The sequence below is a fragment of the Neoarius graeffei genome, chromosome 25 (assembly GCF_027579695.1).
Source record: "Neoarius graeffei isolate fNeoGra1 chromosome 25, fNeoGra1.pri, whole genome shotgun sequence".
In the NCBI taxonomy this organism is placed as follows: Eukaryota; Metazoa; Chordata; class Actinopteri; order Siluriformes; family Ariidae; genus Neoarius; species Neoarius graeffei.
Genome location: NC_083593.1, coordinates 27,666,151 through 27,680,632, shown reverse-complemented (window position 1 = coordinate 27,680,632; position 14,482 = coordinate 27,666,151). Strand labels below are relative to the sequence as shown.

Below are 14,482 nucleotides of genomic sequence, written 5' to 3'. Positions count from 1 at the left end.
AAGTCTGCCAGAAGATTGGGATACTACTGCTATACTAGTAAGAGAGGCAGCAAGGAAGGTGCTAGGGTGGTCATCAGGAAGGAGGAAGGAAGACAAGGAGACATGGTGGTGGAACAAAGAAGTGCAGGAAATTATAAAAGAGAAGAGGCTAGCAAAGAAGAATTGGGACGATCAGAGAGATGAGGAAAGCAGGTGGTTAGAGAGACGAGTCAGAAGGCAAAAAGAGCGGTAGCGAAGGCAAAAGCAGATGCATACCAGGAGTTGTATGAAGGACTGGAGACCAAAGAAGGAGAGAAAGACCTGTACAGACTAGCTAGGCAGAGAAATGGGGAAGCGAGGGATGTACAGCAGGTAAGAGTGATGAAAGATGTAAATGTAAATGTGCTAACAAACAGAGTGTATTAAGAAGGTGGAAAGAGTACTTTGAGGATTTATTAAATGAGGAGAATCCAAGAGAGAAAAGGTCAGATTCATTGGAGACAGCAAATCAGGAAGCGGAGTTGGTTAGTAAGGATGAGGTGAGGGCAGCCATGAAAAGAATGAAGACTGGGAAAGCAGTCGGGCCAGATGGTATCCTGATTGAGGCTTGGAGATGTTTGGGTGAGACGGCTGTGGAGTTCCTCACGAGATCGTTTCATAAGATCCTAGAGAATGAGAAAATGCCAAATGAAGGGAGAAAAAGTGTGCTAGTTCCAATATACAAGAATAAGGGAGATGTGCAGGGCTGCAGTAATTACAGAGGGATAAAATTGATGAGCTACACCATGAAGTTATGGGAAAGGGTATTGGAGGCGAGATTGAGAAGAGAGGTAGCAATCTGTGAACAGCAGTATGGGTTTATGCCAAGGAAGAGCACGTCAGATGCAATTTTTGCTTTAAGAATGTTAATGGAGAAGTACAGGGAAGGCCAGAGAAAGTTACATTGTGTGTTTGTAGACCTGGAGAAGGCATATGATAGAGTGCCGAGAGATGAGTTATGGTATTGTATGAGAAAGTGTGGAGTGAATGAGAAGTATATTAGGGTGGTGCAAGACATGTATGAGAACAGTGAAACAGCAGTGAGGTGTGCAGTTGGAATGACTGAATGGTTCAAGGTGAAGGTGGGACTCCCTCAAGGATCTGCTTTGAGTCTTTTCTTGTTTGCCATAGTGATGGATAGCTTGACGGATGAAGTGAGGCAAGAGTCACCATGGAACATGATGTTTGCAAATGATATTGTGATATGTGGTGAAAGTAGAAAGGAGGTTGAGTTGGGTTTGGGGTCATTCCACGTCAATTCAACTGGGGCCCGCGCACTTAGGTCTCAAAAAATTCTGAAAAAATCACCAGATGTACCCATGTTACCTAGGAGAAACACTGTAAATTTATTTGAATGTACAGTAAGATGTATACTTTCCATGTTACAGCCAGTTTTACTGGGGGAGGGGGGTGTCAATTTTGTTCAGACTCTTTTTTTTTTTTTTGGTCAAAGTTCACAAGCCCATAGCTCAAGAACTAAACCATGTAGGAGGCTCAAATTTTGCATGCTGGTACATAAATAGGAATAGTATGTAGCAAAACTGTCATTTTGGGTCTGGATGATCCTGCTATGGCACTCCCTCAAAGATGATCAAAATTTTATTGGAGTTTTTGGCTGTGCTCTGTTTGGGCCTTCAGAAGACATATTTTTACCCAACATAGGCTCTTGATTTTTTTCCCTTATTGAGATAAGTAGAAACACACTCAAAAAAAGCAATAAACAAAAAGGAAACTCTGTCAGTGTTTGAACAGAAGACCTCACAAGTCTGACAAATCATTTTGGATGTCATTTTCAGAGCACCGTAACACCTTGTGGGAATGTGCACAGATTTTTAAAATATTTTTTTCTTTATTCTCCATGATCCCTTCTTTTTAAAACACCATTTTGGCTTGTCTTACTCGAATCTTTCTTTTTTATTTGATACTAGATTGTAATCTAGTATCAGTGCATTTTGCCCATGTTCAGGGTGGAAAATAAAAAAGAAAGATTCAAGTAAGGGTGTATTCAGACCAGGATAGTTCGATAGTTCACTTGCTTTGGTCCGAACCAAATGTTTTTTTTTTATTTTTTCATTTTGGTGCGGTTCGCTTTCACACTGTACATTTTAGTAAGCGGACCAAAATCTGTCAACAAAGCCACGCGCCCTGAGGTCGTTCAGCTATTGGTCAGAGACGACACGCGCACAAAGCGTTAAGTTCAAAAGTAGTCATGGAGGCTTTTCGTACTGTTATTCTTTTTAATGTCATCAAAGCTATATGTTTTTTCCAGTTTTTACTGTTTTCACAATTGTGCGATTACTATGCTGTTGTACAAGTAATTTATCAACGACGACTTCAAAGGGCAAGGTGGCTACGGAGGATAGCGCTGATGAGCGCACATCATGTTGTGACAGTTTTGGCTCTTCACGCAAGACGGAGGAGGTATGTGTCGGGATATTCGCCTTATCCATCATAATAGATGAATTTCTTTTTTGCGTCGCTAGTACCGCCACTTTTTGAAAGAATGTCCCTGATTTTAATGTAGGTCTGACGGAGTTTCTTCACTTTTAGCCGACATTGTTCTGGGGAGCGCGTGAACCCCTTCTCCTTCATTTTCTCACTGAATACAGCAAACATGTCGGTATTTTTGTGTGTTCTCTCCAAAAGCTCAGATATGTGGACATCTGCCCATATCCACAAGGGTGCGCGTTTCTTCCTCGGCCCACGTTTGCCCCTACTCATTTTTTGTACTCTGTAGTCTAGCCTACCACTGGTCTGAATGACTGAACGACTGTTGTAAGGTTCCCTTGACAACTGAAACAGTGTTTACACTTTGCGGTGGAGTGTCAAGACTCTGTTTCCCATAATGCTCGACAAATGACGGAAGCTCCCGAGGTACAAAAAAGCAAAACTGTCGGATTAGGTCCGGTCTGCTTTCACACCTCCAAAAGGTCCGCACCAGAGTTCCTTTGGTCCAGACCAAGTCCGACCTTGCAGCTCGGTCTCGGTCCGCTTGTTTGGTCCGGACCAGAGTTCGGTGGTTTGTATTCAGACCAACCCAAAAGGTCCGGACCAAGGGAAATTTGTTTCGTTTGGTCGTTTGGTCCGGACCAAACAACGTAGGTGTGAATACGCCCTAAGACAAGCCAAATTGGTGTTTTTAAAAAGAAGGGATTATGGAGAATAAAGAAAAAAATATTTTAAAAATCTGTGCACATTCCCACAAGGTGTTACAGTGCTCTGAAAATGACATCCAAAATGATTTGTCAGACTTGTGAGGTCTTCTGTTCAAACACTGATAGAGTTTCCTTTCTGTTTATTGCTTTTTTTGAGAGTGTTTCTACTTATCAAAATAAGGGAAAAAAATCAAGAGCCTATGTTGGGTAAAAATATGTCTTCTGAAGGCCCAAACAGAGCACAGCCAAAAACTCCAATAAAATTTTGATCATCTTTGAGGGAGTGCTATGACCATGCAGGATCATCCAGACCCAAAATGACAGTTTTGCTACATACTATTCCTATTTATGTACCAACATGCAAAATTTGAGCCTCCTACATGGTTTAATTCTTGAGCTATGGGCTTGTGAACTTTGACAAAAAAAAAAAAGTCTGAACAAAATTGACACCCCCCTCCCCCAGTAAAACTGGCTGTAACATGGAAAGTATACATCTTACATTCAAATAACTTTACAGTGTTTCTCCTAGGTAACATGGGTGCATCTGGTGACTTTTTCAGAATTTTTTGAGACCTAAGTGCGTGGGCCCCGGTTGAATTGACGTGGAATGACCCTTTGGAGAGATGGAGGTATGCATTGGAACGAAGAGGAATGAAGGTGAGCAGTAGCGAAACAGAATACATGTGCATCAGTGAGAATGGGGATGAGAGTGTAGTGAAGATGCAAGGAGTAGACGTAAAGAAAGTTGGTGAATTCAAGTACCTGGGGTCAACTGTGCAGGAAAATGGGGGCTGTGATAGTGAGGTGAGAAAGAGAGTGCAGGCAGGGTGGAGCAGTTGGAGAAAGATTACGGGAGTCATTTGTGATGGGAAAGTCCCAGGAAAAGTGAAATGTAAGATGTACGTATAAGACAGTAGTGAGACCAGCTGTGATGTATGGATTGGAGACCGTACCCTTAATAAAGAGACAGGAGGCAAAGTTGGAGGTGGTGATGTTAAGGTTTCCGATGGGAGTGACAAGGTTGGACAGGATAAGGAACAAGCACATCAGAGGGACAGCACATGTGGAGAGCTTGGGAATTAAGCTAAGAGAGAAAAGACTGAGATGGTGTGGGCACATCCTGAGAAGAGATGCAGAGCATGTTGGAAGGAGAATGTTGAGGATGGAGCAGCCAGGCACATGAAAACAAAGAAGGCCAAAGAGGAGAGATGTGGTGAGAGAGGTCATGAAAGTGGCAGGTGTGGTAGAGAAGGATGTGGAAGACAGGGAGCAATGGAGACGAAAGATCCACTGTGGCGACCCCTAATCGGGAGCAGCCAGAAGAAGGAGAAGAAGAAGACTTATGCCAAATGTTTGAATGGCTAACTCCTCTCGGAAAGCTACAGTTAGGTCCATAAATATTTGGACAGAGACAACATTTTCTAATTTTGGTTCTGTACATTACCACAATGAATTTTGAACAAAACAATTCAGATGCAGTTGAAGTTCAGACTTTCAGCTTTAATTCAGTGGGTTGAACAAAATGATTGCATAAAAATGTGAGGAACTAAAGCATTTTTTAAACACAATCCCTTCATTTCAGGGGCTCAAAAGTAATTGGACAAATTAAATAATTGTAAATAAAATGTTCATTTCTAATACTTGGTTGAAAACCCTTTGTTGGCAATGACTGCCTGAAGTCTTGAACTCATGGACATCACCAAACGCTGTGTTTCCTCCTTTTTAATGCTCTGCCAGGCCTTTACTGCAGCGGTTTTCAGTTGCTGTTTGTTTGTGGGCCTTTCTGTCTGAAGTTTTGTCTTTAACAAGTGAAATGCATGCTCAACTGGGTTGAGATCAGGTGACTGACTTGGCCATTCAAGAACATTCCACTTCTTTGCTTTAATAAACTCCTGGGTTGCTTTGGCTTTATGTTTTGGGTCATTGTCCATCTGTATTATGAAACGCCGACCAATCAGTTTGGCTGCATTTGGCTGGATTTGAGCACACAGTATGTCTCTGAATACCTCAGAATTCATCCGGCTGCTTCTGTCCTGTGTCACATCATCAATAAACACTAGTGACCCAGTGCCACTGGCAGCCATGCATGCCCAAGCCATCACACTGCCTCCGCCGTGTTTTACAGATGATGTGGTATGCTTTGGATCATGAGCTGTACCACACCTTCGCCATACTTTTTTTTCTTTCCATCATTCTGGTAGAGGTTGATCTTGGTTTCATCTGTCCAAAGAATGTTCTTCCAGAACTGTGTTGGCTTTTTTAGATGCTTTTTTTTAGCAAAGTCCAATCTAGCCTTTTTATTCTTGAGGCTTATGAGTGGCTTGCACTGTGCAGTGAACCCTCTGTATTTACTTTCATGCAGTCTTCTCTTTATGGTAGATTTGGATATTGATACACCTACCTCCTGGAGAGTGTTGTTCACTTGGTTGGCTGTTGTGAAGGGGTTTCTCTTCACCATGGAAATTATTCTGCAATCATCCACCACTGTTGTCTTCTGTGGGCGTCCAGGTCTTTTTGCATTGATGAGTTCACCAGTGCTTGCTTTCTTTCTCAGGATGTACCAAACTGTAGATTTTGCCACTCCTAATATTGTAGCAATTTCTTGGATGGGTTTTTTCTGTTTTCGCAGCTTAAGGATGGCTTGTTTCACCTGCATGGAGAGCTCCTTTGACCGCATGTTTTCTTCACAGCAAAATCTTCCAAATGCAAGCACCACATCTCAAATCAACTCTAGGCCTTTTATCTGCTTAATTGAGAATGACATAACGAAGGAATTTCCCACACCTGCCCATGAAATAGCCTTTGAGTCAATTGTCCAATTACTTTTGGTCCCTTTAAAAACAGGGTGGCACATGTTAAGGAGCTGAAACTCCTAAACCCTTCATCCAGTTTTAATGTGGATACCCTCAAATGAAAGCTGAAAGTCTGAACTTTATGTCCATGTCCATTACATAACTATAACTTGAATATGTTTCAGTAAACAGGTAAAAAAACAAAATTTGTGTCAGTGTCCAAATATATATGAACCTAACTGTAATTCCGATTCATGTGTAATTTGTCAACATAGCACTAAAAATCACATTTTCTGTTTAGATAAATATTTGCTCAAAATCTGTGCATGTAGCATATAAGCTCACTTGTGATGTCACAAATGTGTTTGAGCTGCTGAGCCTATCACAGTCTGATATGCAAATGCATATTACAGAATGACATGAAGCTTGCTAACTAGATAACCTACGTGATGTTAGTAATGATTGTGATTGATGGCCTTTTTTTTTTTTGACAGAATTGTCTTCACAATAAAGCACTGAATACAACCCAATTCCAAAAAAGTTGGGACACTGTAAAACAAAAACAGAATGTGCAGATTTGCAAATCATGGAAACCCTATATTTCATTGAAAATAGTATAAAGACAACATGTATGTTGAAACTGAGAACTTTTATTGTTTTTTGAAAAATGTATGCTCATTTTAAATTTGATATCAGCAACACATTACAGAAAAATTGGGACAAGGGCATGTTTACCACTGTGTTGCATCACCTCTACTTTTAACAAGACTCTGTAAACGTTTGGGAACTGAGGAGACCAATTGCTATAGTTTTGAAAGAGAAATGTCCCATTCTTGCCTGATAAACAATTTCAGTTGCTCAACAGTTCAGGATCTCCTTTGTCGTATTTTGCACTTCATAATGTGCCACATGTTTTAAATGGGAGACAGGTCTGGACTTCAGGCAGGCCAGTTTAGCACCCAGACTCTTTTACTATGGAGCCATGCAGTTGTAATATGTGCTAAATAATATATATTTGGCATAATGTATGCTAAATATAGCATATATTGTGCTATGATTGATTTGCAAAGTATCGCATTCTGTTTTTATTTACAGTTTACACAGCATGCCAACTTTTTTGGAATTGGGGTTGTATATGACAATACAAATCTCAGTAGTCTTTACACATGCTAGGTTATTAATGATTAACTAGCAGTCATAAATACAAATGTTCTCAATTTGTGTATTCATGCAAATTTGATGATCCTGGCAGGTGTAGAGATAATCCAAGATCAGCTTTAGTAGATTTCTGCTATATTATTCTAAATTAAGGTTTTCAAGTAACTTTTGTGAATATATCTTTGTCTTTTATATGCAGGATGGCTGTATGATTTTTTTTGTTTGTTTGTTTGTTTATTTTTTTAAAGCCCACATCGTACTGTGATTTCCTGCAGGCGTCAGGAAGTGATGAAGAATGTGGTACGCATACTGGAATCAGTGGACGTCAAATGGGAGCACTTCCAGACGTGGACAGACTTCTCACGCTTGCACCTCTCTAACAAGCTGGCCATCTTTGGTGTGGGCTACAACACACGATGGCGAGAGGAAATCCGCTACCACTACGCAGAGATCAGCTCCCAGGTACCTCTCGGGAAGCGCCTACGGGAGTACTTCAACCCTGAGAAGACAGAGGGCAGGGAGATCATGACCAAGGTGCAGAAGATGAACTGGAAGAATGTGTATTATAAATTTCTGGACATTACGATTAGTGAAGCGCGCTGCTTAGAGCTCCACATGGAGGTGGACTGGATTTCTATTGCACAAACAAGCTCTTCGGGTTACAGCAACGGATCACAGTACCTGCTTCCGGGCGGCATTCCGAAAACCTATGGCCTCTACGCTATCGGATATGAGGAGCAGGAAGAGATGAGTAGCTTTAACTCAGAAAATAGTGGTTCTTTAGGTGGTGAAAAAGACCAAGAACTTGGTGAGAGTGAGAATAAGCGAAGGAGGACTTCATCCAAAGTAACTTATTGCTACCTCGGCATAGCAGAAGATCGCACACTTCAGCAATGCCTCTTCCAGCACTTTCAGAGTTCAGGGAAGTGTGGTAGCCGTCCTGAGCCTGCCATCACCAAGTTTCTGCAGGAAAACTGCTCCAGGGATGGAGGCTCCTCTTCTGTGTACATAAAATTTATTGAAGTGGAGCTGGATTTTCTCTCAGCTGGTTCCCTGGTGGAATGTTTAGAAACAGCAATTGGATATACCTTGAAGTTCAACAAAAAGGGCACCTTGTGACGAAAAATTTGTTCTGTGGATGTGCACAACTGTTTTGAAGAGATCTTGACACAGCTCAGCTTTTAATCTAGATATTTCAGCCTGAAAAGAATAATTCTAGAGATGAAACTGAACAGCATCTAGATCTTTTCAGTGTACAGTGTCTTGCAAAAGAATTCATCCGCCTTGGTGTTTGTCCTGTTTTGTCACATTACAAGCTGGGATTAAAATGGATTTTTGGGGGGTTAGCATCATTTGATTTACACAACATGCCTACCACTTTAAAAGTGCAAATTGTTTTTTTTTAATTGTGACACAAACAATAATTAAGATGGAAAAAAAACAGAAATCTGGAGTGTGCATAGGTATTCACCCCCCAAAGTCAATATTTTGTAGAGCCACCTTTTGCTACAATTACAGCTGCAAATCTCATCTCATCTCATTATCTCTAGCCGCTTTATCCTTCTACAGGGTCGCAGGCAAGCTGGAGCCTATCCCAGCTGACTACGGGCGAAAGGCGGGGTACACCCTGGACAAGTCGCCAGGTCATCACAGGGCTGACACATAGACACAGACAACCATTCACACTCACATTCACACCTACGGTCAATTTAGAGTCACCAGTTAACCTAACCTGCATGTCTTTGGACTGTGGGGGAAACCGGAGCACCCGGAGGAAACCCACGCGGACACGGGGAGAACATGCAAACTCCACACAGAAAGGCCCTCGCCGGACCCGGGGTTCGAACCCAGGACCTTCTTGCTGTGAGGCGACAGCGCTAACCACTACACCACCGTGCCGCCCACAGCTGCAAATCTCTTGGGTTATGTCTCTATTAGCTTAGCACATCTAGCCACTAAGATTTTTGCCCATTCCTCAAGGCAAAACTGCTCCAACTCCTTCAAGTTGCGTTGGTGTGCAGCAATCTTCAAGTTATGCCATAGATTCTCAATTGGATTGAGGTCTGGGATTTGATTAGGCCAGTCCAAGGCATTTAAATGTTTCCCTTTAAACCACTCCAGTATAGCTTTAGCAGTACGTTTAGGGTCATTGTCCTGCTGGAATGTGAACAGTCATCTCAGTCTCAAATCTCTGGCCGACTCAAAGAGATTTTCCTCCAGAATTGCCCTGTATTTAGTGCCAACCATATTTCCTTCAATCTTGACCAGCTTTCCTGTCCCTGAAGATGAAAAATATCCCCACAGCATGATGCTGCCACCACCATGCTTCGCTGTAGGAATGGTGTTCTCAGGGTGATGGGAAGTGTTGGGTTTGCGCCACACATGGCATTTCCCATGATGGCCAAAAAGTTCAATTTTAGTCTCATCTGACCAGAGAATATTCTTCCATGTGTTTGGGGAGTCTGCCACATGCTGTTAGGCAAACTCCAAACATGTTTTCTTCTTATTATTATTATTTTTTCTTTAAGCAATGGCTTTTTTCTAGCCACTCTTCCATACAGCCCTGCTCTGTGGAGTGCATGGCTTAAAGTGGTCCTGTGGACAGATACTCCCATCTCCGCTGTAGATCTTTGCAGCTCCTTCAGTGTTACCTTTGGTGTCTTTGTTGCATCTCTGATTAATGTCCTCCTTGCCTGGTTTGTGAGTTTTGGTAGGTGATCTTCTCTTGTCAGGTTTGTAGTGGTGCCATATTCTTTCCATTATGCTATAATGGATTTAATTGTGCTCCATGGGATATTCAAAGTTTGAGATATTTTGTTATAACCCAACCCTGATCGATACTTCTCCACAACTTTGTCTCTGACCTGTTTGGAGTGCTCCTTGGTTTTTATGTCGCTTGCTTAGTAGTGTTGTAGAGTCAGGTTTATTTCAGAACAGGTTGATTTGTAGACATCATGTGACAGATCATGTGACAATTTGATTGCATGCAGGTGGATCTCATCTCATCTCATTATCTCTAGCCGCTTTATCCTTCTACAGGGTCGCAGGCAAGCTGGAGCCTATCCCAGCTGACTACGGGCGAAAGGCGGGGTACACCCTGGACAAGTCGCCAGGTCATCACAGGGCTGACACATAGACACAGACAACCATTCACACTCACATTCACACCTACGGTCAATTTAGAGTCACCAGTTAACCTAACCTGCATATCTTTGGACTGTGGGGGAAACCGGAGCACCCGGAGGAAACCCACGCGGACACGGGGAGAACATGCAAACTCCACACAGAAAGGCCCTCGCCGGCCCCGGGGCTCGAACCCAGGACCTTCTTGCTGTGAGGCGACAGCACTAACCACTACACCACCGTGCCGCCCCAGGTGGATCTTAATCAAATAATTATGTGACTTATGAAGTTAATGGGTTGGACCAGCTCTTATTTAGGGGTTTCATATGAAAGGGGGTGAATACCTGTCCACACTCCAGATTTCTGTTTTTTCATCCTAATTATTGTTTGTGTCACAATTTAAAAAAAATTGCACCTTTAAAGTGGTCGGCATGTTGTGTAAATCAAATGGTGCTAACCCCCCAAAAATCCATTTTAATTCCAGCTTGTAATGCGACAAAACAGTACAAACACCAATAATTTTGCAAGACATTGTAGTTACAACAGCAGTTTAATATGTTCAGGAAGGTTAATGTTCCTCCCTTGCAGTAGACTTGATCAGGGAGCTGTGGAACTCTTGAAGTTAAAATGGTGGAACCAATGGCATCTAAATGATGCCACATCCATTTTTAAACTGCCTTTATTTTTATCATCCTACCAGTGCTTCAAATTATTCAAGTGTATGTGGAGACATGGCACTTTTTAAATTTCCCATCAGAGAAAAATGAAGGGAAAAAGAAAGTTTATTGCTGTAGAGGTCTATATAATATATATTTATGAATATTGATGTTAAGCATTCCAGCATTTTCAGGAAATTGTTTTCAGATGTTTTCACTTTCTCAGTATTTGTTTATATTTCTTTTTCTTGTGAACTCACACAGTGTCTTTATGTATAACTGTTTCCAGATCACAGTATTGTTTACATGAATGGAAGAAAAAAATAAATAGGACAATATTTAAACTCATTTATCATTTCTTATTCATATTAAATGAGTGTTTTGTGGTTATTCTTTTATGTGTCAAAACCCATGAATTTTTAAATAATTACTCTCTCCTTTTCTCTCTTATTTTCCTCCTTTTACTTTAAATTCTTTAAAGGTGAACAAATTTAAATTGCCAGTCCTGTAAAAAATCATACACTGAATTACCAATAAGAGTGACATTTTTTCACATCAATTAACATTGATTTCTTTTCATGAGCGTTATTTAAAAGACAAGTAGTAAATGAAATTCTAGCTTAATATTGACAGTTGTGGTCAGAAGTTTACATACGGTCATTATGGACATGAATGTCATGATAGTATTGGGCTTTCACTGATTCCTTTGAACTGTTCTTTTTTGGGAGAAGAATGATTGTACAACGTGTATTGTACAACTAACCTTAACCCAAAGCAAGATTTTTGTGCACGCAATTTATTTTGGGTTTCTGAAATCAACATGTACTCAAAAATATACATGCAGCCATTTGATTATTAATTCAGTGGTGCTGAAAATTCCAAAAATGTCTTTTGACTTGCCAAGAGCAAGGCCTCTTAACTTCCTTTTAGTGATGCAACCAACATAAAAAGGGTTTGTTTGAGAAGTATAAGTTATTGGGAAGTCTAGCCACTTTACCATGGTCTGGAAGAAGACCCAAACTGTCTTGTGTCACTGTCTACAGTTTTAACTTTCCATGGACTGAGAGGCTGCCATCCTAGGAAGAAGCCCCTGTTCCAAATTTAATACCGTCAAGCTCGATTAAAGTCTGCGGCTGACCACATGGACAAAGAGAGCCTTCTGGAGGAAAGTTTTATGGTCAGATAAGACATAGATTGAGTTGTCTGGCCATAGTAACCAGGGATATGTTTGGAGGAGTAAAGGTGAGGCATTCAACTGCAAGAACACTGTACCAACTGTGAAGCATGGTTTAAAAAAAAAAAAGTAGATAGAATAATGAAGGAGGACAACCTCAGAATTCTTCAGCATAACCTCAAACCATTAGTTCGATGGTTGACACTTGGACACATTTGGGTGTTCCAACAGGACAATGACTCGAAACCTATCAAAGCTGTTCGTGGAATGCATGGATAAAGCAGGCTAACAAACTTTTGGAATGGTCTTCCAAAAGTCCTTTACTGCAAGCTGACCTAGTGGGTTAGCATGTCTGCCTCTTGATCGGGAGATCGTGAGTTCTACTCACAGTCGGGTCATACCAAAGACCATCATAAAAATGGTACCTACTGCCATCTGGCAAGGCACGCTGCAATACAGATGAAAGTGGAGAGTCAAACACTCACAGTTACCAGAGGACTAGCCCCCCACTGTAACCCTAGCTGTATAGGAGAGAGGCCGAGGGCAGTGGAAACGGAGATTGGCGCCGCCCAACGCGCCTTAAGGACCTGGTTAGTACTGGGACGGGAGTCTGCCTGGGAAGACCAGGGCATGGCGTGGGAAGGACTTTAGACTTAGACTTCCCAAAGTCCTGACCTTAACCCTATCAAAACCATGCAGACTGTGCTTACAAGTTGGGTCCATGACAGGAAACCAAAAGCTTGAACTCTAATAATTCTACCAAGAAGAGTGGTCAAATATCCAACCCGAGTTCTGTCAGAAGCTTGTTCAGGACTCCCAAAAGTGTCTGGTCAAGATGAAGCTTGCTAACGAACATTTAACCAAATATTAGGATGTGCTGTGTGTATCCTTTTGATTCTGTATAGATAATTTTGACTCTTTGTTGATTTTAGAAAACAGAATAAATTACAACCCCAATTCCAAAAAAGTTGGGACAAAGTACAAATTGTAAATAAAAACGTAATGCAATGATGTGGAAGTTTCAAAATTCCATATTTTATTCAGAATAGAACATAGATGACATATCAAATGTTTAAACTGAGAAAATGTATCATTTAAAGAGAAAAATTAGGTGATTTTAAATTTCATGACAACACATCTCAAAGAAGTTGGGACAAGGTCATGTTTACCACTGTGAGACATCCCCTTTTCTCTTTACAACAGTCTGTAAATGTCTGGGGACTGAGGAGACAAGTTGCTCAAGTTTAGGGATAGGAATGTTAACCCATTCTTGTCTAATGTAGGATTCTAGTTGCTCAACTGTCTTCCGTTTTTGGTGCACCAAATGTTTTCTATGGGTGAAAGATCTGGACTGCAGGCTGGCCAGTTCAGTACCTGGACCCTTCTTCTACACAGCCATGATGCTGTAATTGATGCAGTATATGGTTTGGCATTGTCATGTTGGAAAATGCAAGGTCTTCCCTGAAAGAGACGTCATCTGGATGGGAGCATATGTTGCTCTAGAACCTGGATATACCTTTCAGCATTGATGGTGTCTTTCCATATGTGTAAGCTGCCCATGCCACACGCACTAATGCAACCCCATACCATCAGAGATGCAGGCTTCTGAACTGAGCGCTGATAACAACTTGGGTCGTCCTTCTCCTCTTTAGTCCGAATGACATGGCGTCCCTGATTTTCCATAAAGAACTTCAAATTTTGATTCGTCTGACCACAGAACAGTTTTCCACTTTGCCACAGTCCATTTTAAATGAGTCTTGGCCCAGAGCAGACGTCTGCGCTTCTGGATCATGTTTAGATACGGCAGCTTCTTTGAACTATAGAGTTTTGGATGGCACGGTGAATTGTGTTCACAGATAATGTTCTCTGGAAATATTCCTGAGCCCATTTTGTGATTTCCAATACAGAAGCATGCCTGTATGTGATGCAGTGCCATCTAAGGGCCCGAAGATCACAGGCACCCAGTATGGTTTTCCGGCCTTGACCCTTACGCACAGAGATTCTTCCAGATTCTCTGAATCTTTTGATGATATTATGCACTGTAGATGATGATATGTTCAAACTCTTTGCAATTCTACACTGTCAAACTCCTTTCTGATATTGATCCACTATTTGTCAACACAGAATTAGGGGGATTGGTGATCCTCTTCTCATCTTTACTTCTGAGAGCCGCTGCCACTCCAAGATGCTCTTTTTATACCCAGTCATGTTAATGACCTATTGCCAATTGACCTAATGAGTTGCAATTTGGTCCTCCAGCTGTTCCTTTTTTGTACCTTTAACTTTTCCAGCCTCTTATTGCCCCTGTCCCAACTTTTTTGAGATGTGTTGCTGTCAAGAAATTTCAAATGAGCCAATATTTGGCATGAAACTTCAAAATGTCTCACTTTTGACCTTTGATATGTT

General features: G+C 41.4%; 1 protein-coding gene across 3 annotated transcripts in view; it reads left to right on the top strand.

Moving 5' to 3' along the window:
* Window positions 1-8,446, top strand: part of LOC132873088 (myb/SANT-like DNA-binding domain-containing protein 2) — a 30,845-nt gene extending 22,399 nt beyond the window's left edge. Inside the window, exon 4 of one of the 3 annotated variants that reach the window (XM_060908322.1) lies at window positions 7,399-8,446. In XM_060908322.1, the coding sequence (XP_060764305.1) occupies window positions 7,399-8,242 (844 nt within the window). In that variant the 3' untranslated portion in view covers window positions 8,243-8,446. Of the gene's footprint in view, window positions 1-7,371 lie in introns of all 3 variants that reach the window. The other 2 variants (XM_060908321.1, XM_060908323.1) reach the window with 2 other exon arrangements.
* Window positions 8,447-14,482: the final 6,036 nt, after the last annotated feature.